This window comes from Bolinopsis microptera, chromosome 9 (assembly GCF_026151205.1).
Source record: "Bolinopsis microptera isolate Bmic1 chromosome 9, MBARI_Bmic_1.0, whole genome shotgun sequence".
NCBI classification, from domain to species: Eukaryota; Metazoa; Ctenophora; class Tentaculata; order Lobata; family Bolinopsidae; genus Bolinopsis; species Bolinopsis microptera.
Window position 1 is genome coordinate 8,533,208 of NC_087080.1, and position 27,023 is coordinate 8,560,230.

At 39.3% G+C, this 27,023-nt stretch overlaps 3 protein-coding genes across 3 annotated transcripts in view; 2 read left to right on the forward strand and 1 right to left on the reverse strand.

Moving 5' to 3' along the window:
* LOC134820849 (vasculin-like protein 1) overlaps positions 1-27,023 on the forward strand; it is a 632,099-nt gene that overhangs the window by 458,335 nt on the left and 146,741 nt on the right. The window lies entirely within an intron of this gene.
* LOC134821376 (uncharacterized) lies at positions 6,067-13,346 on the forward strand. Its single transcript, XM_063832118.1, has 8 exons — positions 6,067-6,453; positions 7,428-7,521; positions 7,830-7,937; positions 8,096-8,235; positions 8,443-8,566; positions 8,802-8,973; positions 9,265-9,335; positions 13,237-13,346. The coding sequence occupies exons 1-8, from the start codon at positions 6,067-6,069 to the stop codon at positions 13,344-13,346; spliced, it is 1,206 nt and encodes a 401-aa protein (XP_063688188.1).
* LOC134820784 (E3 ubiquitin-protein ligase MARCHF8-like) lies at positions 21,939-24,352 on the reverse strand. Its single transcript, XM_063831398.1, has 5 exons — positions 24,026-24,352; positions 23,685-23,797; positions 23,231-23,353; positions 22,895-22,990; positions 21,939-22,611 (listed from the first exon to the last, which is right to left on the reverse strand). The coding sequence occupies exons 1-5, from the start codon at positions 24,162-24,164 to the stop codon at positions 22,459-22,461; spliced, it is 624 nt and encodes a 207-aa protein (XP_063687468.1). The 5' UTR covers positions 24,165-24,352; the 3' UTR covers positions 21,939-22,458.

Here is a 27,023-nt window from a genome sequence, read left to right on the forward strand (position 1 = left end):
GAGGTCAACTACATAGAGATGATCATCGATACGTTTGGTCACTTGGTATGGCCCCTGCCATCTCTTGGCGAACTTATGGCTAGGGCACTCTATGAGAGTGTAAACCCAATCCCCCTGTTGAAAGTATGGTCCGTGTAAGTTCTTGTTGTACGATGTGTCTGCATAGGAAAAGTCTAACGCAGCGTGACGTCTCGCCTTGAGACAGATTTCCCTGATGGTACGATATAACTGGTAAGCAGTAGTTCCTTTCTTCGCCGAACTGTCTAGTTGAACGGGATCCCCGTTTATTTCCAGATCAAGAGGCGTGTTCAGGTGCCGCCCAAAAAGCATAAAGTTTGCCGAAAATCCGGTATGTCTTGACTTCAAGGAGTTGAGTGCAAAGGTGACGTAGTTGAGATACAAATCCCAGTCGCGGATTTGTTTGTCTGTTAGCGTGACTCTCAAAGACTGGTTGATTCGTTTGTTTGAACGCTCTGCTTTAGCTGTACTGGAACACTTGTAAGGTACACCGTGAGTTACTCGAATCTTGAAATAGCGGCAAACTTCGTTGAAAATTTCTGCGGTAAAAGAAGTGTCATTGTCCGCTAAAATTTCTCGAGGATATCCGTATTTCAAGCACCATCCGTGCTGAATCAGTCGTATGGTTTCCTCGCTTCTACGTGTCTTGCATGGGAGGGCGACTAAATAGCCGGTAAAAACATCCGTTAAGGTGAGAATGTAGCGGTATCCCCTCTTGGTAACTCCCTCCTTCTCTGGGACGATGTGGTCTATTGAAATCGCGTCTCCGAACTCATATGTGATTACGTGTCGCAGTGGTGCCTTGAGATACGCTCTAGGTTGCTTACAGCTGCCGCATGTTACACACGATTTTACGTATAGGTCGACTTCCTCTCTGAGCTGAGGCCAGTAGTATCTCCGCAGTATCTGATTGTATGTCTCGTCCACTCCAGGATGCATGGTGATAAGAGAAGCGTGGTGCTGATCCAGCACCGTCTTTTTCAAATACTCTGGAATCAATACTAAGTAACGCTGTATCTCTATCTCTTTACTGCCTTTGTTGTGAAGTATCCACTTTTTGCAAAGCAGTCCTTCTCGAATTACAATCAGATGGAGCTGTTTCCAGTATGTCAGGAGATCACGTGGTAACCGCAGTCTTTGAAGCTTATCAGGCTTGCCCGTCTCCAACCATTTCTTGACTTCGACGAGAACAGGATCCCTGTTCTGCTCTTGTATTAGCCGATCCTTTTCTATGATTTCGCCAAGCTCCAATTGTTGTGTGATTGAACTTCCGATGGTTGATACCTTAATGTCAACCCTTTCAGTGTTGTTTTGTGCCAACACATCTGTACCGCAAATACAGGCGTCTCTCGTTCTGACTTTGCTGAAATCAACCGGTTCTGAAGATGTCCAGTCTGCAGTCAAAACTTCTTCATTGATGAAAACATCCATCTCATTGTTCTCCGTGACAAGATCCTTGTCGGTGTTTATGGTAGTGCAATCCTGTGTGTAGCTGACCTCTTGCACCCTGGTCGTGTTGGCTGATACACTCTTGACCTGTACAGCACTTTCTGCATTACGATCCTCGGCTGTCTGCGTGCTCTTGTTCTCTACTCTGGTCTTAAATAGATACCTCGAGAAGAAGTCTGCTATTTCATTTTCCGAGCCTTTGAGGTGTTCTAACTCGAATCGGAAATCTGCGAGCTTGTTCAATCTTCTGATCATTGTGGAGTTTGCTTTAGCAAAAAGTTTCTCTAGTGACAATAAGCTGAGGCAATCAGTCTTCACTAGAAAACGTGTTCCCTTCAGGTACAAGGCAAAATGTTGCAAAGTTTCTACCAGACACTCAAACTCTAACTTACTCTGGCTCCATCGCCGCTTATGTTTCGGCACACGTTTCGAAAAGAACGCGATGGTTTTAAGCTCGCCATCCTGTCGCTGGGCCAGTTCAGCACCATAGCCGTGCTCTGAAGCGTCTATCGTGACAACGTAACTCTGCTCAGGGTCATCCACCCTTGGCAATGTGAGATTAATTTCTTGTGCGATGCGTCGTTTTATCTCCTCAAACCCCTCTTGACATCTGTTGTTCCAGAAAAACCTCGTGTCCTTATCTAGTAACTCGTAGATAGGTTTTGCTAATCCAGCAAATCCCTTCACGAACTTCCGATGATAGCTGAGAAATCCCATTACCTTTTGTGTTTCCTTGAAGTTCCTGGGAGCTGGTAGGTCTTTTACTGCCTTGACTCTCTCATCATTAATGCTTACTCCCTTGTCCGAGATTGTCCATCCGACAAACTCTACTTTTCTGCGTAACAGCTTACACTTACTGGGCATGAGCTTCAAATTTGCTTTAGACAAGCGCTCTAACAACAACTCTAACCTGTCAAAATGGGTCATCTTATCCTCCGATGCTATCATTAAATCATCGAGAAAGTACGCAAGTTGATCTAGAGGAATGTTAGCCAGGAGCTGGTCTATCATTCGAGCAAACTGGGAGCTTGATGAAACATGTCCCATTACCAGTTTGTTGAAGACGTAGCGTCTTCGATTAGCAGTAAATGCAGTCAGCTTGACCGAATCCCGGTCGTAATCCACCTGATAAAAGCTTTTGCTGAGATCAAAGGTTGAAAACCATTTTGCCCCCGCCATCTTGTCTGTTACAGTATTAATTCGTGGTAGCATGTAAGTGTCAGGAAGACATTGACTGTTGAGTGCACGAAAGTCCGCTACAAATCGAAATTGACCGGGTTGGTGGGGTTTGGCAACGAGAAATACTCTCGAATTCCAAGGGTTGTCCTCTCCAGTGATCTCGCTGATGATACCGTTGTCCAGCATACCATCCATATGCTTTTGCAGAGCATCCCTCTGCTTGTACGGTGTTGGTATGGGACAAACATACTGTGGTTCCGCGTTTGGTTTTAGCTTGATAGAGGCGGTGTAGAAGTTGCAATTTCCCAAATCAAACTCATGCCTGGAAAACACATTCCTGTATTTCCAAGTGATCTCCTCCAAACGACACCGTTCTTGCTCTGAAATTTCAAGTTCTGTTACGCGAAGTTCTTTGAACAACCTGGACTTAGTCCACTCTTCAACATCATGTTTTGCCCGATGCTCTGTTTCACGTGGGATGTCAGTGGTAGCGGTATTGATACTTTGGACTCCCTTCACGTTAGCAAGCTTCTTGGTTTGCGGCGGAGGATTGAGAAAACCAATCAATTTCCGTTTGTGAAGTACGACTGGTTCATCGCTAGGATTCAGAACTCTGATAGGTATTTCATTCTCTTCGCTATGTGACAGAGATTCTGCCGCAAACAACCCGTTTCCCGAAAGATTAGCATAGGGTTCCAATCGACCACTGTAAACTGTCTTTTTATCCAAATTCTGATTTTGCAGCTTACCTTTAACAAAGGTCATCGAGTTAGCTGGGATGATAACTGTGGACGATGAGCGGACCTTTATTCTCCTGATGACACGAGTGGGTGCAGGTAGAAATTTTGCGAAGCCTTTACTGGATTCCAGCATGTTGTCCTTTCCATTCACACATAGCCCTCGCGTTCTGATGAAGTCCATTCCCAGTAGAATATCGCATTCCATATTGTCTTTCACTACAATGCAAGTCTGATATGCTTCTGTGTCTGCTATCCGCAGTAGAAGGTTTACCTCACCGATAGTGTCGATCTTATTCTCAGTGAAAGAAGATAAAACATACTTGGTCCGATCCACTTTATCAATGCCCAGCTGTCTCAATAGTGATGCATTGACGAGGGTGACATGGCTGCCTGTGTCCACCAGGCAGTTAACTTCATTGCCTTCCGCATGACCCCTCACCACTACATCACTGCCTATGCCTCTAACTGTCCCGGGCCGGTAGTCAGTCCGGCCCCCATCTAGTTTAAATTGTCTCGGTTGATACTGCAGTTCCTGGCGATATGTCCGACACGGTGGCATCTGAAACAGGTTCTGGTTTCTGGTCGGTTTTGGTATCGGTTGCTGGAGCGATCCGTTCTGCCATATGTTCCCCTTTGGTACCTCCCTGTGTTAAAGTTGCGAGAGTTTCTTTGCTCTGTGTATTGTTCACGAGAGTTTCCTTGCTCCGTGTTCTGGTCGCGAGAGTTTCTGTCATTCCGTTCGATGTCACGTGATCCACGTGCCCTTTCGTCTCTGAAATTGCTACCTCTGTTTTCACTGCTTGTTTCGTCGTTGATTTTCAGTACTGTCATCTGGTTTTCTAAGTGTGTACCAGGTATTCTACTCCTTTTCATTTTCTCGAACTTCCGTCCAGCCGAGACGGCTACTTCAAAATCGTTTTCAGCTCCTGGGGTGGCTAAGATTTTATCATAAAGCTCATCGTTCACCCCGTGCAAAAACGCATTTAAGCAGGCTTCTGATCTTTCATTTATATTACTATAGGCCGCCCTATTCGCAATGTTTCTTAGTCTACTTGCAAAGGAGTCAACGTCCTCATCCTCCCCTTGTTTTGTGCAGCCAGCTGTGAGCTGCTGCCGTAACGCCCTCACCTCCGATAGAGGGTAGAGTTCTTCATGACACTTGGCTAGCAGGATATTTAAGTCTGCTTTCTCACTGTCCGTGAGTTTCTCTACCATTGGAGCGAGTTTCTGTAGAGTGTTGTCGTCCACGTTATTCAGGAGCAAATTAGCTTGCATACTTTTCGGTACCCTGGCACTGTCCACAAACATTTTGTATCTGTAACTAAAGGTCGAAAAATCTTCACCCCTCTTGTACTCCCGTGGCTGCTGTACTCGCATTCTTGTTGTTGGTAAAGTAAAACCAGAATCCCTGATTTCTGTTGAGTGAGCGACTTCCTGTTCCATTGCCTGTAGCTGTGGTGTGGGGGAATTAGCCAATTTGATAATTGGTTTATGCAAAACCAGGCTTTCCGACATCAAAAGTTCCATAATCTTTTCAGCAATGTCCGACTTGGCTTCGTTTGCCGCATCTAGTTGTTCTTGTATCTCCGTCTTGTCAGCTTCCTCCGCTTCCAATATCTGTTGTTCAAGTGGAGCAATCCGTCCGTTTGTTGTCTTTAGTTCCTGTCTGAGTTCGTTCAAGCTGTTGTGCTCCTCCATGGCGATCACAACTCAATACACTAATTGATCCAATTCGTGCAGTCAACAATTATAATACACAGTAATCAATCCGATTAGTGTGAGCAGGTCTCAATCCGAATATCTGACAAAAGGAATCAAAACTGAACGGGGCACTGAAAGTACTAAAACAAGTTAAGTACGATGGTTCAAACGCTCGAGGCCTCCAGATTTAGAATGCTGCTAGTACAAGAGAAACGATCCTTTCTCTAGAAACTAAAATAAGAAGTGTTCAACTCCCGGAAACAGAATACAAAATAGTTCTTCCAATGTAAACAAAAGACCTGGCCAACGTAACGTGGCTCCCTGCCGCTCCTGTACCAACCACAGTACCAGGAGCGCAGTGACTCGTAACTAAACATGAAACAAAAGGCCGCAGGAGGGTGATAACAGGGTAAGTGGCATGCAAACTAATTCTAAAGGACAGAGGGCGCCAAGGAATGTAAAACGATCCAATGTAGGGTACAACAAATCAGGTAACGTGTTCTTATCTGTTTTGGATATAACGAGCTCAACAGAAACTGTGTGGGGCCTCGCTGGTTATGTACCGGTTTTCAAATGTTATTCAGATGCTTTGCTCAAAGTAAACGCGAACGGCGATCCGTATTTGGTCAACAAGCAGAAGACATACGCCGATGCTCAAATAAGTTGGGAGTTTTTTGACACTTCAGACACATCCTGGAAATCAACTGCTTCAAATTCACGGTGAGTGCATGCTTGAAAATATGACCATTTTAAACTTCATTAAATAAGATAGCAGCTGAATACTAGGGGTATAAACTCCCTGCGTTGTGGCTTGTTTGCTGTACATAATCTAAGCTAAAGCGAGTGGTCGCTGAACTTAAGTTTAAATCTTCCCGAATGGAAATTCGTGTATTTTATCCGGAAACTAAATCTTAAACTTGCCACCAGATTCGTGGTTAAGACATCGATGAGAAGCGTTCATGGAGTAAGTTTGTCTCCTATGTCTCTCAATAACCTGGAGGAAGGTGATAACGATCTGAAAGTAAGATATAACATCGCCTACCAAACAGATGCAGCCAACAACTTCTACGGAGGTACAGTTACCTCAGGAGAAATGACCATGAAGATCAGTTCCATCACATCCTTCACTTCGTCTAAATCCGACCCACTGGTTGGAGAAACCATCACTCTAACATGTACTGCAACCGGAGAAACTGCTCCTACTTTCTCTTTTACAACCCAAGGGAAGAACCATTTCGACACTACCTTCTTTAAGTTGGTGAAGGCTGCAACTGTTACTTCAGTCGATTCAGTACACACTGCGGAATACACTACAGAGACTCTCAGGGTTAACACGATGATAAATGGACAAGTTTTCAACTGTCTGGTAAGAAGACGATTAAAAAAAAAGATTATTGAATACGTTTCAAACTATAGCAATTATAACGTATAAAATAAATTATTGCCCCAGTCTGTAAAATCTGACGGGAGACCAAACCTGGTACTGCACAGTACAATGTGCCCGCAATTACATGGCCCCGATATGATTACAAAAATGTGAAACAAAATTGTGAAAAAATAAATGTGTGGTTCAAATTTCTTCAGACGATGCTGATACACTGTTTTTATCAAAGCTGACAATCTTATTGTTCCTTATTAAGTGAACTTTGTTAGGCTCTGCTTTCCTCTTCTCTTTCAATTCTTCCCAGAGCTTCTTGAAAGCTTTCCTTTTCTTCCACTGATCTGTCCGGGCATGAAATGTAGATATTTTTATAGCCCTCTTTTGTGCGTAGAAGTTTATTAGCTTCTCTCAGCACCTGAGCAGCCATATCAGAGCTATTCAGAGATAGCTTAGTAGGTCGTGATGTGTCGGCTCCCTTCAGACCAACTCTACAACAGTCACGAAATGAAGTTTTCTCGTTTATCTCACCAAGAACTTCAGCAACTTTGTTTTCTAACTTCTCACCGTCGGATTCACTTGTTCCATAGATTACGACGTTTCTGCTTCTTTCATCCTTTTGAGCTATTGTTTTAACTGCAGTACATATCTTCTTTGGCGTAAGAGCAGCAGCACAAGTCTTCTTCAGGGCAGAAGAATATGATTTCATTTCTGTCTGCACTGTTGTTTGGACTGACTTGAGCTCTTCGTCCTTTTTTTCAATGAGCTTCTTCTGCAAATCAATGACAGTTTTCTGCTCCGCGATTAATTTTTTTAAAATCACTGTTTGTGCAGGCTTGTATACAACTACAATATTTTTGTAAATAATGCATATTGAAAATGCATAAATCGTGATTGATAGAACAACGCAGTTCAACACTTTTTATCCATTTTTCTTATCGAGATTCGCTATATTATTTCAGGCTGACTACGGATTAGCTCAGAAAACAGATAAAGAATTGACAGTCACAACATATTTCAATTGTGCTGATGTCACATGGAAATCATTAAATCCAGGTATAGCATCACTCCTGATCCTAGATCATAGAACTTTTAAAAAATATATTACATTAACAATCGCCCTGCAAGCATTGGATTTAATAACGCTCTGGTTTTGGTTTCTTTGGACCGACTTCTTGCCAAGAGTATATGCAACTTTAATACTTGTACTTGTAAGTAGATCTACGATTGGTGTTAAGTCAAGTTAAGGGTTGAAGGGTTCCAGGTTCTGGGCAGAATAACATAAACCTATCAACATGCATCTGAGTCCAGATATGCACAACTTTTTTATTTTTACTTCAAAACTCACCTACCCTTCCATACAGATGGAAATGGAGCGACAATAGCACAGGAAGATCTTGGTGATGGTTCTCTGAAGCAGACTATAACCTGCCCTGTTAATTCAGACCAAGCTAGATTTGAATTAGTTACCCGTGAGTATTATTACTAAACTTTTTACACAATTTGTTGAAAATAAGCATAATTACACATCCAATTAACGTTATCTTTAGAACCTTGCCTGTGTTTTATTATTGTGGTATCACTTTCCCTATTCATAACCAAAACTCAAGCTTTTTATATCATTTTCCAGCACCCGGCTCGGCTGCAGCAATAACTTGCACCAAGGAGACTGGAAAGTATGACAACTTTCTTGCCCGGTGCAAAGAAACAAACCCATTGTTAACTGGTACGGGAATACAGAAGATGGTTGTTGCAAACAGCGCAGAGCAGGTGCTTTTTTGTTTATTTGTTAATCTGTTTATATGCTTTATTTAGTATTTATTACATTCCATTTATTTGTAAAGTTTTCACAGGTAAGAAAAAGAGGCTTGTAATTAGGCCGCTTTTTCTATATATAACTATAAGCCGCTTTTTCGCCAAAAAAAGTTGTACTCGTTGTAGATGTACCTGTCACAACTTTAACAGTATATATTTCAGCCAGCGCCTTGCACTGCCGAAGCAACTGGTGAATATTCGATTGCAATAATGAAAGAAAAACTGAACTCACCGGACGATAATGTTTGTGGATTTAGACATCAAGTAACGTGTTTGGGTGACGGAAGTAAGTGTTTTATGTAGTTTTACGAGTTTATAAAATCATCGTGGTGACTGTTGACGATGATAATAAAACTGGTACATTCGCGTGTTTATGACGCATATATTCTCAAAACTTATTATCTAAAATGCACCATAAACTTGATAAAGTGCCAAGCGAAGGCACTCACGTGACTTTAAAGTTTAAGTGAACATCTATGAACCATCATTGTATCGCTTACTACAAAACACTCCTCTCACAGCGTGTACTCTGGATACAGACAAAACTGATTGTCGTTACGAGGACGGCAAGGTGATTACAGAGTACTTTGTTAACTTGACACCTGGTGTTTGGACTCCCGCTGAGAGATATCCTCTCATAGTAGTGAAAAATAAAATTCAGTTCTGGAGCTGTTCAAACATTTATAATAAAAGGTAGTCATTAAAAAGTTATTATTTATATTAAAATAGTTATTATATTTATATTTTATATAATGTACAGTCATTTTATTCAGTGAAGGGACCGTATTCTTTCTTAATATTAACCAGAATATTCTACGAGAGATATTGAAAGATATTAACTTTAGGAAATATTGAGAGATATTGAGAGATATTGAGAGATATGAAAGATATGGAAGATATGGAAGATATTTAGAGATTCAGAATCAGATATTGAGAAATTATACTCGTAATCGGTAAACATCTTAATTTTATGATATTTATCAGACGAAGACGAGGTGTTGATGATCCCGACTACGACTTTGAGCAAAGTAATGATAATTCATCCATAGCTACAGGTAATTGACTGAAATTGAGCTGGTAAAATCAAATTGCTTCCTTGCCAAATACAAAGTGAGACTTCTTATTTTACTGATTCCCCAGTCTTCCCCACTAACATATACCTTACTCGGGATTATTACGACGGGTTTATTAACGACCGGTTAAAATATGGTTCGGGAAAAATATGGCGAAATTGCTCAAAACCCACCACATTTTCCCGGTCGCCATTTTACCGGTGTCCAACCTTTCAATTTTAGATTCAAAAATTTTGTCTCAGATGTAAATTTCCTTATTAGAGATAAGCAGGTTCAGAAATTTTCGCATTGCTAAAACTTGTGAAACAAGTCGAATTATCAATAATTGTTGAAAGTAGACTCTAGCAAATTCGTTGTTTTGAATTAGCATTACATGTTTACGTGTATCAAATAACCATTATGACTCAATTTGTAGAAAATCTTCGAAAGAATGCATCGTTCACATTGTTTAGAATTATGAATAAATGACTGATGAAACTGATTCATGTTATTGACCGTTTTAATTAATTCGAGTTTTAATTTAACTGTTACTTTTACTTTGAGTCCTATTTCATTATGTAGAGATAGTCAATACCTAAGAAATTAAAAATTGGCCTATTTAAATCAACTTTGACAATAAGGATATATGACAAGAATTGGGCAAAAAGGTGAATTTTTTGCAATTTTAGCCAAATGAAGTCGAAAAACCTACAACAAGTGTCCCAATAGTCTTCTTTAGTGAATATAAGACAACCATTAAAATATGTGTACCCATACCCCTTGGGAACCCTAAAAGCTGAGTCGGCGGGTTTATTAACGACCGGTGAAAATGTGGTTCGGGAAAAATATGGCGAAATTACCCTAAACCCGCCACTTTATCCCGGTCATAATAATCCCGAGTAAGGTAATCGATAATGATAAGTGAGCTTAAAAGTCTCGGAATGAAACGCATATTCGGTAAAATACAGATTACAAGGTGGCCCTGAATTCATTACTTAATATGTACAATGTACATCAAAGATTAGACCAGATAGCTGATAGTGAAATTTGCACGACATCGTCCGTAGTTCTACAAGCTATCTGGTGCACAGACGTATGAACATGAATTCTGGGTCCCCTTGTTGTATAACGTGGTTAGTTCAGGTTGTGGTGTTGTGAAGGGACGGGTATTCTGATCAACTGGAGGAACTGAGGTCTGCCATACCTCAAATAACCTCAAATAACCTCGAATAACGTCAAATAGCCTCACATTTTGATAGATTTGTGTCCCTAAGAGATATTGCTGAATGACTTTCAAAAGTCTTGCAATACAAGGATGTACTTTATAGTAACGATTTATCCATTTCATAAATTCAGAAGTCACCATTAAACTTTAGAACTACCGGTAACTTTTTACAGAATGAAGTTTAGACAAATGTATAAAAAGTTATTCAAAAAATACATCCTTGCAAGACTTTTGAAACGCCCTGTAGTTACTCAGGTGGCACTGTTCATAAAGAAATGTACTGATAGATAGTTTTAAACGAATCTATGATAATTGCATCTATAAACTTTGTAGCTTTAAAAACAGCTCATTTTGAGAGCAGCAGAATCACGAAAAGATACGTTTTATTGTTCAAATACCAGGAGTACCAGTTGGTCGGTAAGAAATGCACGATCTCTTTTCTTCTTTTAGTTCAAGTTCTGAGAATTAATATCTTTCATGCATGTTTTACTTCTACATACAGTTCTTTTGGTGAATGACATTTCTGAAAGAAACGTTTGGCGGGTTTTTGTCTTGTTTCCTTCGCTGAAATACTTCATTATATAATAGATCACAACTAATATATTGCTGGTTTTTTACCTTGTCCTACTTTCATTTCTTCAGAGTAATAGAGTGCCTTATTGGTGATGACGTAAACTTTATTTGAATTTAGACGGCCATTCGTACACTCTTGCTGACTCTCTTTTTCATATTTGCATAGCTGCTTTGAATATTTGCCTAGTTTGTGGGTCATGTCTCCGTAGTGGAACATTATACTTATCTGCATGGTTTCAGAGCCTGTCTCACTTCTATCACTGCATCCATCGTATTTCCCAAACATAGACAGATGTTGTAACTAGTAAACTTGGGACCATATCGAGTCCTACAATACTGCACATGGAGACTGCAAGTTTCACCGCTCCATAATCAGATCACATCATCTGTACCCAGCTAGCGAGTGTAGCCAGTTACTTCAGCCCAGTTCCTCTAGTTACAGAATCCTCTCTTCATGATACCAACCCCTGATATCTGCTCTGTGGAACAAAACTAAAGGGAATTATTATTATTTAACCCAATTTGAGTAGCACTTGAGAGTGTATCCAGAATATTGAATTTTTCGTACTTATAACCACGTATGAGAATCTAAACCGAATTATTGAATTAAACTCTTCCGAAAATTAATCAACTGCTTGTGTAATGTGTCCAGGTAAAATAGAAATATCCATTATTTGGTTTATCAGGTCCTCCTACCTTCCTACTAAGCTAACTTCCTTGAGCGAATTAGCTATTGTTTGCCAAGGTTCTGGGGGTTTCAAATTGTATTATAAAATGATTACAATCTTACTCTATGCTTCTAAGCTACCTACAAACAATAACCCTTTATAAAATAATATTATAAACGATTTCTCCCATTTCAGTATCTCCACCAGAACCTTATGACACAGGTATGAATTTTTTTAAATCGTTCGGCTCAAAAAAAGGGCAGATAGCCAATGATAGTAATACTGCTACAAATGAAATTGAGAACAAACTAGGAGTACTGCTCAGTAAGTCAGTACTAGCTTAACAAACTTGATAGCTAAATGCATATCACAGAGCTGACACGTGACACGTAACACGAAAAACGTACCTACCTACCCCACCAATCCTAAATTCTCGCCACTTCTAACCATCTTTACGTTTTTGAAAAAAAAGGCCGATGGAAAAAATGTTCCACTATGAACGTCTTTTCCATGACTACTTTTTAGTTTCGGTCAATTTCAATTTCTATCATTGGACTAAATTAATAAATTATATGAACATTTTTTCCAATGACATTTTTCAAAAATTTCACAGTTATCTGCAGATCACGTCACCCAATCAGTGACGAATAATGGACATAATTGGATTGATAAGTAGGTAAGCTTATCGATCAGCTTACCTACTTATCAATCCAATTCTGTCAGTACACAACCGTAATGTCGTGAGACAATAAACAACATGCCTATCTATTCCCGATTCCTAAAAGAAGAAATATACAAGTACAATTATACTGGCAGCTGCACTGATTTAAGATTTCAGATGGCTGCATCAGGCATTTACTCTCATTGCAACTTCTTTTTCTTTCCTTCTTATTCAGGGATGTCAGTCGTCAGCACTTATTTCGTTTTGTAGGCTGCAGCACCGCCAGCAAGAGGAGAGGGCTGTTAATTTGTTTCCTTGTCCTACTTCACAGAGTAGATTTTGCCATCTGAATGCAGCAGTTGTGGAGTTATTCCCGTGCTTTCCAGGATTTGACCCCTTGCCCTTCAGTATTTCCCAAGGTTACAGCATCTCTAGTCTTATACTTCGTTCAGGGGATTTGACTCTGATACGAGAACCGCCTCTTTTGCGAGGGTTATGTGATAGAGTTAAAGTTGTTTCGTAAACTTTACTTTAGATCTAGCCCATTTAACCACTAAATATTCGTCACTGATTGGGTGTCACGATCTGATCAATGTGTGACCCCGGGTCTCAAGCGGTGTGTAATTGTAGTAGGTTGTTTACCAAGATTCGACATTGACGAAAAAGGTAATAGAATATTCTAATGACAACAACAGCATGGCGAACCTTATAGCAAGTTAGGAACGAGGGTGCGATTTCCTTTTCTTTTGCGGTATGACCACAGTCCTTTCGGTACAGATTTCACCATGGTTCTTAGTCAGGACGCAACACCAAGCATATGCAGTCGTGTTATTCTCGCAGCTCTAACGAGAGCCACTACCATTCACGCCATGGGTCGGAGTGAGTGATCGCTGCCCTTGGGTTTTGACTTTTGAGATCTTGACCCTGGATCTCATGGGACATAGTGGTCAGCCACCGCGGTTTGTGTGAAATTAAGACCTACGAGTGCGTGAGGTGTTCAGTGAACACCAACTGTTACGCTGTATTTCTTGATAGTGGAACCGCATGATACTGATAATTAATGACGTGGTTCAACTTCTGAGTGGGTCGTTGACCGAGTTCGTCAATTTTAAAATTTAAATCAACTTACAGGAGTAATAATCAAGATATGACATGTTTTTATACTAATATATTTTAAAGTTTGACAGGAATGCATTTTATCAATCAATTCTGTGGTCCTAGTTGGTGAGTGGGTCTCTAATGACCCATTTAATCAATTTTTTGCAGTTTAACTTTATGACGATAATCACTAGCTGAGAGGCGATTTTGCACTTTTGATGTCATATTGTAGACCGAATTCAAGAAGCTACATGCACATATTATGAAGTAATAAGCAGGTGAGCCGAGTGGGTCGTTAACGACCCAATTTCTGTATTTAAATAATAGCCGAAAAAACGTGATGGGTCGTTTACGACCCGGACGAGTGGGTCGTATGCGACCATAGCTGTTAAGCTGTATCTTTTAAAGTAAACGAGATACAGATTAGCTTTTTTGGATATCTCATTTTTGCTGTGAAGTGACCTAGTGTGTTAAATGGCATCAAAATTGACAAATTTTAAAACTCGTCGTCCCTAATGGGTTAATTCTTTCAACGTTCTCATCTAAAACGTTCTGATCTACACAATCACATCCTTTGAATAAAGCCTTGAAAATGCAAATTTAAGAAATTTTAAACTACTACTCCTACTACTACTACTACTACTACTATGTCGGAACTAAGTCCGATCTACGCCAGATAAACCCCTCCATATATCCCTGTTCGCATTGCATCTCCTCTTTAGAGTTTGTCCCAACTTCCTTCAGTAACATAGACAAGTAGCTTTGTCTTGGTCGGCCTTGCTGTGCTCTACCATATTGCATAGGTTCCCATAAGACTAAAATATTAATTGTGAAGCCCGATCAGTGTACAGCTATTAATTAAAAAACCTCGTCTGACGTTATGGAAGTTAAATTTGGCAATCAAATAAATAATCTCCCAGGTAACAGTATCTTGCTGATTGGATGGATTCTAGCTGCATTGTTCCTTACAAGCACGGTAATTCTCTCAATATCAGTTGCCTGGATATTACTAATAAAGAGAAAGAAAGAAAATGTTTACTCCGATCACGAATATGTGGAGAACATTGTTGTAATTCCTCCAGCCAGGTCTTCAGTTGCAATAGAGAATGACTCGTATATTTACAACAATAACGAACTTTACCGCCTTTAATTGTCTACAAATCAACATGAGATCATTCTTTATCTTGCCCCACAAAGTGAAATGACAATGGGGGTCACGACGTGATACATAAATATCCACATAACTATTTCTTATTCCTGTCATCTTTAACATCGAATTAGAATGTTTTGAGCTTAAATATACCTGCTGAACTACTTTCGATGAGTCTTAAAGGACCAGTTAACTCAAAAAAAAGTTATCCTCATATTTTGACAGATTATGATACATAGCAAACTGAGGAACGAGTCGAAATTCCTAAATCTCTAACTGCTTTAACTGGTCCTTTAATGCCTGAACAACAACAAAGGGGTATAATAGTATTGCGAATGTAAGGGCGATGGTCATGCTTGGCAGCATTGTGATACTACGCTACAATCAATGCTATTCGTAACTAATTATATCCGAGAGACCACATTTGAACCGTAATCAATAGTTTGATCCAGCAATTTACTACGCTACAATTAATGGCAAATTATGCTAGTCGTAACTAATTGCATCCAAGATACCATACATACCATTCCATTTCATAACATTTGCGGTCATATAATCTGGTAACACGAACACCTGTTCGGCGAACAGGGGTCGGGCTATCTAGATACTGCCGAATCTTGCATATTTATCCGATAGTCCCATGTTGTTGAAACTTCGATTGAAACGTGTGACCCTTAATTTTTAATTTTTTTCATTTGGATACTCAAAAAACACAATACAGGTAGTAAGGATATTAGAAGATTTTTCGAATATTATCTATGCCCACGAATAAATTATTTTGCACCTTTTCTAATTTCTAGTGATAGAGTTTCTAATTGTGTAACATATTCTCCAGCAGTGTAGTTCTACAGCTCTGAAGAAAATTTAAATTCCTAAAAGATACAAAATAAAAAAACAATGTTTGAAACGAACTGGTTACAACATAAGGCACGAAATAAAAAATATAAAATATATGTTTTTTTCAGCATTGATATGTAATTTCAGACTAATCCTCTGGTCAATTTCAATGTCTATAATCAGACTGAATTATGTCAACATTTTTACTGCTAAACAACTGCTTTTCTTGTTCACTGTACTAAAAATCGATCGAAAAATGATCTGCTAAAATTGGAAAAACGACCAGCGCTTTTATCTAAAATATTTAAACCTGGTTTGAATTTCTGATGATGATGTTTATCACTTTATCTTTCTAATTGCGGGAAGTTGTCATATAACCAGTTAGTTATAGTACCAGTAATTAACAAAACCTGGTAGTATTGCTCTAAGACCCATTTTTGTTTTACAAACAGTGTTTCTATATGGGACTTGGCAGCAAAACCCCAGACGAGGGAGCAGTAATCAAGGTGAGACTGCACAAAGCTGTGATATATTTGTAAACGTGCTTCCAGAGGCAAATATTTTTTAAGTTTGTACATGACTCCAATGTATCTGGCCATTTTCATTTTCATGGCAGAAATATGTTGCGACCAGTTCAGTTTGTTATCTATTATACCTCCTAAGAAACGGGCTGCTGTTTTTCTTTCGATTGTGACACCAGAAATTACTACATCGCGATAAATGAGGTTTCTTTGCCGAGAAAATATCATATAATTCGTTTTTTAAAGGTTTAGAGCTAAACCGTCGTTATTTACCCATTTAACTAAGACTTCGCTAAGAATTTTTAGCTTATCATAAACCTCGTTTATATTTTCTCCTGTTAGGAAAATGTTTGCATCATCTGCGTACATAATGAAATTAACTATTTCTGATATTTGAGGAAGATCGTTTATGTAGATTATAAAAAGGAGAGGTCCCAAAATTGAACCTTGGGGTACACCGTAAATAATGGGGTTGGCTGAGGATTCAGAGGATCCAATTGATACAAACTGGTTAACCTGTTCCTAAGATATGATTTAAACCAGTTTAAAGCTAGACCTCTTATGCCATAGTGCTCGAGCTTATTCAGGAGTATGGACGGGAGATTTATAGTTTATCTTATTGTAGGATGGTTGGTGTCGGACGACTTTGGGGACCGAACACAATTCATTCACGGCCTGCAAATTGTAACTAGTTTAGATTTATAATTTATTACATCTATAATCGCACTCTGTAAAAATATCTTTTGCTTGCTTTCGAGCCGATAACTAGCGTACTGATAACTAGCGTACTGATAACTAGCGTACTGATAACTAGCGTACTGATAACTAGCGTACTGATAACTAGCGTACTGATAACTAGCGTACTGGTAGTATGTCTAATGAGGTGAGGTTTATCGCATCTTTAGTGCCGAGTACTGCCATGTGCATGCCTTATACGTGTGATACTACTTAATCAATTGTGAATGAATGGAAAAAGCGATCGCTGCAAAATTTTAAATCTTTAATTCAATGTTAACATGGTTTTTTAGGCACTTGAATATGGCAATTTTGGGGCTTTTAACGGAATTTCGTATAACAGTGCGCTGACGCGTATCAGTATCACTATTATAAGGGACAGTTTTATAAAAATCTAAACAAGGCTATATTTGACACTCCTGTCAATTTTAACATAGACTTAGAATATTTTGAACTAAAAGGAAACTTACTGAACGACGTATGATGAGTCTAAATAAAAGAAGGAACAAAAATATTAAAGGGGGCATTATAAAAAACGGTCGTACTTGCAAACAACAACTCTCAAATATATAACACGGCGGTACTTATGACTTAAGAACATTTCAACTAAGATTTTTATTGACATTGCCACTTTCTACAAACAGGATGAAGGTTGTTGTTCTACTGTCCTGTTTTTCCCTTTCTGTGGCTCACAAATTTGATGTAATCGATGACTTTGGGCTGGGCCCCACGAAAAACCTCACCGAACCTCCACGCGGTGTGGGGTGGGTGGCTCGAACGGGAGGTGCATGGGTGTTTCTAACCTAAGAACCTATGCAAAGGAAGGGACTAGCCATCTCTAAAACAAGGAAAGGCTCTAATAGCCTCTACTAACCTTAGAACCGCAGCATAACCGCTTTTCCCACAGGCAAATAACACCGGGAAGTTGGTCGTTTAGCTCCGGACAGTCTATGCAACGTCTATGCAACGTCCGTGCAACAACAAAAGAACCGTCTATGCAACGTCTATGCAACGTCCCTGCACAATGAACACTCTATGCACACTCCCTGCACGGTCAGTCTATGCAACGTCTATGCAACGTCTATGCAACGTCCCTGCACAGTACCATATGAACACCGGCTACTAGCCGGTTACTAGCCGGCTAGTAGCCGGTGTTCATATGGTACTGTGCAGGGACGTTGCATAGACGTTGCATAGACGTTGCATAGACGTTGCATAGACGTTGCATAGACGTTGCATAAACTGACCGTGCAGGGAGTGTGCATAGAGTGTTCATTGTGCAGGGACGTTGCATAGACGTTGCATAGACGGTTCTTTTGTTGTTGCATGGACGTTGCATAGACGTTGCATAGACTGTCCGGAGCTAAACGACCAAGTTGCCATAACGGGAAGTTGGTCGTTTAGCTCCGGACAGTCTATGCAACGTCTATGCAACGTCCTAAACGACCAAGTTGCCATAACACCTTCCGCAGGAAACTAACACGCTCACAGGCTCCCACATGACGTGTAACCCCAGGATTTGGTTTTGGATCGGACACTGAAAACAAAGATAGAGGAGCAGTCTACACGCTCACATGCTACCATGTCTCGTGTAACCCAAGAATTTGACACGTTCACAGGCTACCATGTCTCGTGTAACCCCAGGATTTAGCACGCTCACAGACTACCACGTCTCGTATAACCCTAGGACTCACTTAACAGACTCTAACACGCTCACAGGCTTCCACGTCTCGTGTACCCTAGGATTTGGTTTTGGATCGGACACTCAAAACAACGATAGAGGAGCGGTCTACACGCTCACAGGCTACCATGTCTCGTGTAACCCCAGGATTTTACACGTTCACAGGCTACCACGCCTCGTGTACCCTAGGATTTTGTTTTGGATCGGACACTCAAAACAACGATAGAGGAGCGGTCTACACGCTCACAGACTACCACGTCTCGTATAACCCCAGGATTTAACACGCTCACAGGCTACCACGCCTCGTGTACCCTAGGATTTGGTTTTGGATCGGACACTCAAAACAACGATAGAGGAGCGGTCTACACGCTCACAGGCTACCATGTCTCGTGTAAACCTAGGATGTAACACGCTCACAGGCTACTACGTCTCGTGTAGCCTTAGGACTCTAACACTTAACAGACTCTAACACGCTCACAGGCTTCCACGTCTCGTGTACCCTAGGATTTGGTTTTGGATCGGACACTCAAAACAACGATAGAGGAGCGGACTACACGCTCACAGGCTACCATGTCTCGTGTAACCCCAGGATTTTACACGTTCAAAGGCTACCACCCCTCGTGTACCCTAGGATTTGGTTTTGGATCGGACACTCAAAACAACGACAGAGGAATGGTCTACAGTGACGTTACAGGAACATTGCATACTCCTACGAGTTGCATGTAGCAGGCCATGACCGTCCCTGGAAGTCCCTGTCTCCTCATCGTTAACCCGTAAGGGGTTGCACCAGGGGCGGTGGTAACAGAACTTCAAGACTCTCGGAGTCTGTTGTCGATATCTATGTATAATATAATTATGGTACCGTATATAACTTGGGAGTCTCTCTCTCTAGCAGCAGGAGTTGGAGAATGGGGACGCGTTGTGAAAGCCACCGCAAGGAAGGCTTACAGTCGACGCCGACCAATCAAAAGAAAGACTTTGGGCTGGTTGCGAAAATTGGTATGTCTGTTGTGGAGCGCATGGCAAGTGAATTCCTGAGTGAGATTGGTGCGTCCTTCAGGGGGATGCTTGGGAATCTGGAGCCCCAAGTCTGCCCACAGGAGTCAAAGGAATGTAACCCCGGTGAGAACTGGGCATTTGACTGCTACTGCCGTAAAGAATTCCAGGAACTGGGAGAGTGCAAGAATAAGCCTTGTCAGCTGTACAACAAAAAGCACCTCAGGGCACTGCCTCCTTGAACCAGTTTATTGATGCCACGTCCGTCGAAGAAACGCTTAAATCCGTGATTGACTTCGCTGTGGTCCCCGTATTCTCGGCTCTCTGTGAGTGTTCTGAAATGATTGGGGCCTCTGCTAGCTGTGTCAAGAATTACAACGGTACGGCGTTTGAGGTGCTAGGTCTGGATGGGAGTATGTTCTATAATTCGTTGTGGACAATCTTGACTGGAAATCATTGAAAACAGTCCTTGGTGGTTTTATTGAGGCTACTTGTGGTGTAAAGAACAGGAAAGACTGTGTCTTAGAATTGTCAAAGATGGACTCTTTCACGGCCAAAATAGTGGATAATACTCTCAATAGAGAAAATGTATGCCTTTCCTTGATCAGAGTTATAGAATTCAAGGAATTTCTCATGGCTATAAAAACCATGGGTCTAATTGGGGATCTGAATATATCGTCTTTCGCTAACAGGATGATGGGCATACATGTGAACATAGAAAGGAAAAGTATGTGTGATCCTAGCTGTGCTGCCGAGATGAGTGAAGCTTTCTACACATGTTGCAAAAAACACGCGCTGGAAGTCGTTAATACCAAGGAAATGAAGAAAGCTTACAGAAAACTGTTCAAGAACCTATGGAGTATTTTCTCTGAAGCAGCCCCTCCAAATCTCTCTAAAGCAGTCGAAATGTTTTTCAAAATATTTGATATCGAGTCCTCAGTCCTTCTGCGGAGACCAAACAGACGTCACTGACGTGTACAGAGCGAAGAATGAGCAATGCGAGGCTAAGCATATATTAGATAGCTTATAGTTATATTTAGATTTTAAATGAGAAAGAAAGAGTTTTGAGTTTCAAGTTTGATGTCTAGTTATTTTGAAGAAACCTATACAAAATGCGTTTATTTATAAAATTGTCAAATAAGCATTGTACATGAAAAGGATTTTAACACAGCAAAAACATAAAAATTGGCTCAACTTCGAGCTTGGATATAAATCGACTTGCCATTAAATCTTCAAATTAGTCGAAAATTGTATCTCGGCTAAAAATAGGTTTAATGGAATGAACTTGATGGATTAGACAAGGGACATAATATTTTACAGAATTTTTGTATCTCAAGTTTTCTATATCATGATTGAAGTAAAGTTTAAAATTATCTAAATGTTCGTATTACTACTCTTCTACTCCAAAAATAAACTCAAAGAACATGAAGTATATAAATTAGCGAAATTGGTTTTGAAATACTGTAGGTGAAAAGTTCTCCTCATTTGAGTGGCCTGCATCACACACGCCACATTTCTTTTACAGTTTTACTACCTGACAAGTTTCTCCTACGACCTACATTGTACTCGGCTCATGCTAACTCTCGTACTGCATGGCGATTGTCGGCCAATGTTATCAAACCCTGTATATTAGCATCATCCCCGAGTAGACACGCCATCCAGCCTTTTTAGAGTTCTCCTCGTATCATCCTCCCTAGGGTTCCACTTCAGCAGATAATATGAAATTATAAAAATAAGAATCTAAAATTACTTCACCGGCCTCCCTATACTAGGTTTAATCTGGATTTTTTAATTCGAGTACGGTCTTTTACTATTAGCAGTAACTTTTTAGGAGGCAGGGCTTTAGATTTGTGCAAGGTTCCGTGGTGGACTGGTTGTGCAGAGCATTTATGCACTTATACACTTATGCACTTATGCACTTATGCACTTATACACTTATGCACTCATACATTTATGCACTTATACACTTATGCACGTATGCACTTATGCAATTATGCACTTATGCACTTATGCACTTATGCGCATGGACATGAAACAAGTTTTAATGATCAGTATACATGTCTAATGTTCATGTTTGATAACAAAGAAAGAATTTAAAAGCAGCTCCTTCTGTCTAACTAGATGTGACACAAAGAAATGCTCGGCTTTTTGTTCTAACATGCAGTTTCACAGTTTTACAGCCCTGTGCGTATCTCTTCTACTTCTAAACGTATACCCTTTGCGACGGTCCACCACTCAACAAATGGCCCGGGCTACATTCTTTTGACAGAGAATTGCTTTAAGGATACTTAAAGTTGTAACCCACCGAGCATTCGTGAAGAACACGCTTGTCAACGAGGAAAAATATGTTTGAGCATATATTAGATAGCTTATAGTTATATTTAGATGAGAAAGAAAGAGTTTCGAGTTTCAAGCTTGATGTCTAGTTATTTTGAAGAAACCTATACAAAATGCGTTTATTTATAGAATTGTCAAATAAGCATTGTACATGAAAAGGATTTTAACACAGCAAAAACATAAAAATTGGCTCAACGTCGAGCTTGGATATAAATTGACTTGCCATTAAATCTTCAAATCAGTCGAAAATTGTATCTCGACAAATACGAGAAATAGAAAAAAATCGACGCCAATAATTTTCAATTTTTCAGCTCTAAAAACGAGCATCTGACTTTTGATTTGCTCTTCGAACTGAAGTATGAAAATAAAATAAAATAGACCATGATCAGATATAAGTGCACGCGACAAAGTATTTCATAAGTAACCGTTCAAGAGTTCAACTCTTTGATTCGGGATCCTCGTCAGCTTATATGACCTGATCAGCCCTTCTCAGATTACTACCATATTCACCACTATCATGATCTTTGTTATTGAGTTTATTGGCACGGTTTGTACTTTGTTGTAATATTTGTTCGATCTTGTTTTGTAACTTGCGACTGTTTAATGCGCGAGATCAATTAAACGGCTTGTTTTTAAAACTCAGTCTAGACAATAAAAACTGGGGGTTGAGAGGTATTTTGAGTTGAGCTGGCTCGGTGATCTGCAATGTCATCGTCTTCTGGTTCTGACTTGTCGACCACTAGGATTATCTTGTTGAAAGAGCGCCACCTTTTTATAAGGTTGTAGTACATTTTAACCTGCAAATTAGTATGGAATGTTGATATACTATTACTGTTGCTTATATTATCTATCCCTAAACAACTAAACTTAAAACGATGAGTTTTTTTGTTAAATCGTTAGTCTTTCTGTCATAAACAAAAATTAAAACCCATATTTCATTAAACCCATAATTTATATCATTTGTTAGTGGATGAAAGCTTAAACTGAGAAATAACCTATAATGGTCCTGAACTTCAGTCCATTATAGTTAAGTAGGTTCGGTCAACCTGCAATAAATTTCAATAGGAAGAAAGATATGACCTGTGCGAAGACAAAGGAGAGTCCCCCGATGAATCCAATAATAACTACAACTACTTTAGTCCAGAATGCCCAGCCCAATTCTGAGTGACCAGCCTCCTGCAATTTGAATCGTTATTAATTTTGTCTAGATCTGAGCTCAAGAGAGAAAATAGTTTTGTGAGACAATCCCTTTCAACAAGTCAATTATTTATCAAACTTTACAAACTAAGTCAAACTGATCATCTCAATTAAGCGCTGAAGGAATCAATTAGTTAATTATTTAATTAACAGATCACCTGAATTAAGCGCTGAAGGAATCAATCAGTTAATTATTTAATTATTCAATCAACTCATTACCTGAATTAAGCGCTGAAGGAGCACCCAGATGCTCCACACAACACAAGTTATAGCTAGGAGGTGAAATGTCACAGAACACACTATCTTCCTCCTTTCGTACCGAGAAAGTGATAGCAACCTCCACTATAACAGGGGATGGTGGGGTTAATTATTAATTAATTGATTAACTTATAATTATTGTTAATTTATAAGAGTCTACTTTTAGTATTTAGATTTATACTTGTAAGGATGTTTTTGTGGGTAAAGTCGTGTGAACTAAGGTGCTGTTTTCCAATTTAACGTATAGTGTTGTTGAGTCTAGAATAGTGTAAAATGAAAATGTCAATTGATCTTAGGAGCAGTCAAGATTACATAAGCATTAATAAAACTAGTAAAGTCGTAAAGAAGCAGATCCGCAAGTTTTACACTTATAGTGATCTGACTAAAGATCCGTTAAAAGTCTCTTAAAACTCACTTTGTTTAGAGGACGAAGGGTTGCGTGCAGTTTGAACTCATATCGGCAAAGTTCGCAAACTTTCTTGTTTGTGCTACCGAGCCATTCTTGTAAACATGTCTGATGAATGAACCCTGTGGGATTAGACATGGTAACGGACAGAAATACCGAGGATCTGTTATATCATTCAATATCGGAAATATATATTCGATCTACAGGGTGTACCACAGAAAGTGTGACTTTTTTGAGAAATGATACAAAATATTACGAAGGAGCTGTTGCATATCAAGATATCATTTAAATATCGACTAAACAAATTGTATTTTTACTCCGGGTGAAATGAGTTGAATTCCTAAACCTACCCAAGCTACCACTACAGTGACAGGGTGAAATGAGCTCCTCGACCTCGGCACCGCAGTGGCAGATCCGGCAGAAGTCACTCCCTTCTGACGAGGATGAATCTTTCTTTGCCTGCAGAAACTCTAAATTTGCTATTCCCATGCGATTAGATCTGATGTCTTTTGTTGTTGAAGTGCTAGAACACACCTTGATATGTATAAATTTGTAAAAATATGATCACCGTGAGTCTGATCGATCAATGGTGGTGTATAAAAGTTGAGAGGGGGATGGGGTTGTGTAGCTCTTTAGTTAGAGTTGAGCTGCTCATCTCACTGTTTTTGTCAGCTTTACATCCTGCGTGATCAAAGGGAGTTTAGTATTGAAACGAGTAGACAAGCTAGAAGATGTTTTCGTTAAAAAATAATTGGAAAATGTCTTCCAGTATTTTTCAATTTCCCTGAATACAGCGGGACCCTACTTGTATACTGTATAGGATCATATTATGTGATCAACCTGAATAATGTTTAACAGATTAACCCTAATAAGCTGCAATCATATATTGTTAACAAATGAATTAACACTGCAATAGAAGTTCGTAAGACTAGAGTGTAATGTGCATTGGTTCATTTTCGTTTTGAAACTACATCTACTTATAAAATTTCAACATTTCTCTTGGACTGAAATCATACTTAATCGATCTTGAATAACTCAATGACGGGGAAAGTACGACTATCATATTGAATTTTAAAAGAAAACTTGTTAACTAAACACCATATTTAGCGACCAACAACTCTGTCTCTTTACGAAATAATCATCTGCAATCTGCATCGCATCAGATACCATGATACTATAATGTGAAAAGCTGGTTCATATTGCATTATATTCGGTCATACATTAATACATATTATATTATTCAGAAGATGTATACTGCATACATAGACTGCCTTATCGGTCCTCACTTATTGAATTGTCAAGTGCAGCAACAGCAAATACAAGTTGTAAACCGCATGGCGAATTAATGAGGAATAAATGAGGAATAAATGAGGAAAGTGTCACAATTCAGTTACTGTTAAAGTGACGTTATCATGCAACAATTGAAATGTTTAAGACTATTAGATTCCGGAGTCCGGAACCCCCTAAAAGTTCCGTCACAGGCCATAGTTTGTTGGTCAATTGCTATCTCCAAATCAAATTTCACAAAAAAATCAGGGTGAACCCCCCCCCCCCCCCCCCCCCCCCCTTAATACTTTAAAGTATAAAGAATACTATAAAGCTATAAGTATAATGTGTGCTATACCTGTAATAGCTGACAAGTCACACTACTGAAAACAATAAAATTAAGTGAGAACTAAACCAGTAAATCTAGAGAATCTTCAGCCCCATAACAAAGCTTTAAGAATGAGAAATGAAAAATTTAGTGAGCGCACTGTTAATCGACAAAGAAGTGATGCAACAATATAATCAAAGATCGAGTCTTATGGACTGAAATCCTTGCTTAGTTCCGGTATCAAAATCAATTTCCCTTTCGGCAGGGGAAGTCGTAACCCCGCAATTCGACCGGGACCAAACCGAAATTTGTAGGCCATTTTTGTCAGTATACCAGCCCAGCCCTCGAATTGTGCTGTTTAATTCTATGAGGGTGGTATCGTCAAAAAAGCGGGCCCGGTTGAATATGTTGATCCTTTAATTTGATTATATACTTATGGGCTCTATTAAATCCACTGGTAGTGGTAGTTTTACAAGTCAACGAGATAAATCGCGCAACAATTCAACTTTAAGAGTTAAAGATAAATACTCAACGCTACAAATAATAGTTGATAAATAGTGATGATTGCAACCCCCGAGAAATCATTTAGCTTACAAAGATGTGCTGCCTGGACGTAATTTGACCAAATAAAGGAATTTGTGGTTGGAAGAAACCCTTGTATAGAAAAGTCAAAAGTGCAAATTGGGGCTTGGTCTTTTCTTAATCTTATAATAAATCATAAAAGATGAAAATGAAGGGCAATGTTATTGATCAGTTTATGTTAAAAAAGCACAAATTTGTTCCACTATTTTGAACGAATGATACAAAGCTGCTTTAAAAATTCTTAAAACCACAGCCTCTAGCTCATACCTATAGTAGTGCTAGTAGTACAGCTATAAATATAACTTTTAAGTCTACAGAACAGACATCAAGAAAAGCTAGAAATATACGTGAAACAAACTCTTTAGCAGCTCTAGGAGTGCGAAATACGTAAGCAAAATAGTATAGTCTCTCAACACTGTAGCAGGTTTCAAATATCAAGCTGTACTGCATTTATACACACAGGTCGTTAGATTCGCTGTAATAAAAGAATAAATGATCTGTCCTTCTACTCCTGCGGCGTGCGCATACATAATCGATATAGGTACTATTAATTATACAGTTTTAATACTTTCAACACTACTATATAACAAATAATTTGAGGCTCTAATGATGTAGTTTTACGAAGATTTCAAGTCTTACGTTGTGTGTTTCCCTTCGTGTCCAAAAGCATTATACTATTATACAGTGCAGTATCATGAGATATAAGTGGAGGATTTAAAAGCTTTGTCATCAACCTCGTTATCATTGGCCCTTAGTATGACAGGTAGACAACACTGCTAGGAATTATACACACATATAATTGAGCTATACATTACTAATTCTAATTTGGAAACCTTGTAATTGCATTTGCTGTACTCTGTAAAGTTTGAAAGGTATTTAGTAAAAAGATACATCTTTAAAGTTCAGAGTACTCCCTGATTCCTCTTATCCTACCTCTTACGAAATTAAAATATCATTGCTTGTTAAAATTTCCACTTAAATTAATCCCTGCTCAGGATTAGCTTGTACATATTAAAGAAAAGGAACGAAGTCAAACCCAAACGCCGGAAAATAAAATGTCAGGAATTTCTTTTTATGAACAACATATTTACCTTTATTATACCTGCATGTACTTTATGGTCTCTGCTTCTTTTTAGTTTAGTGTGGTTTAAAATAAAAGATGTTTTAATTTT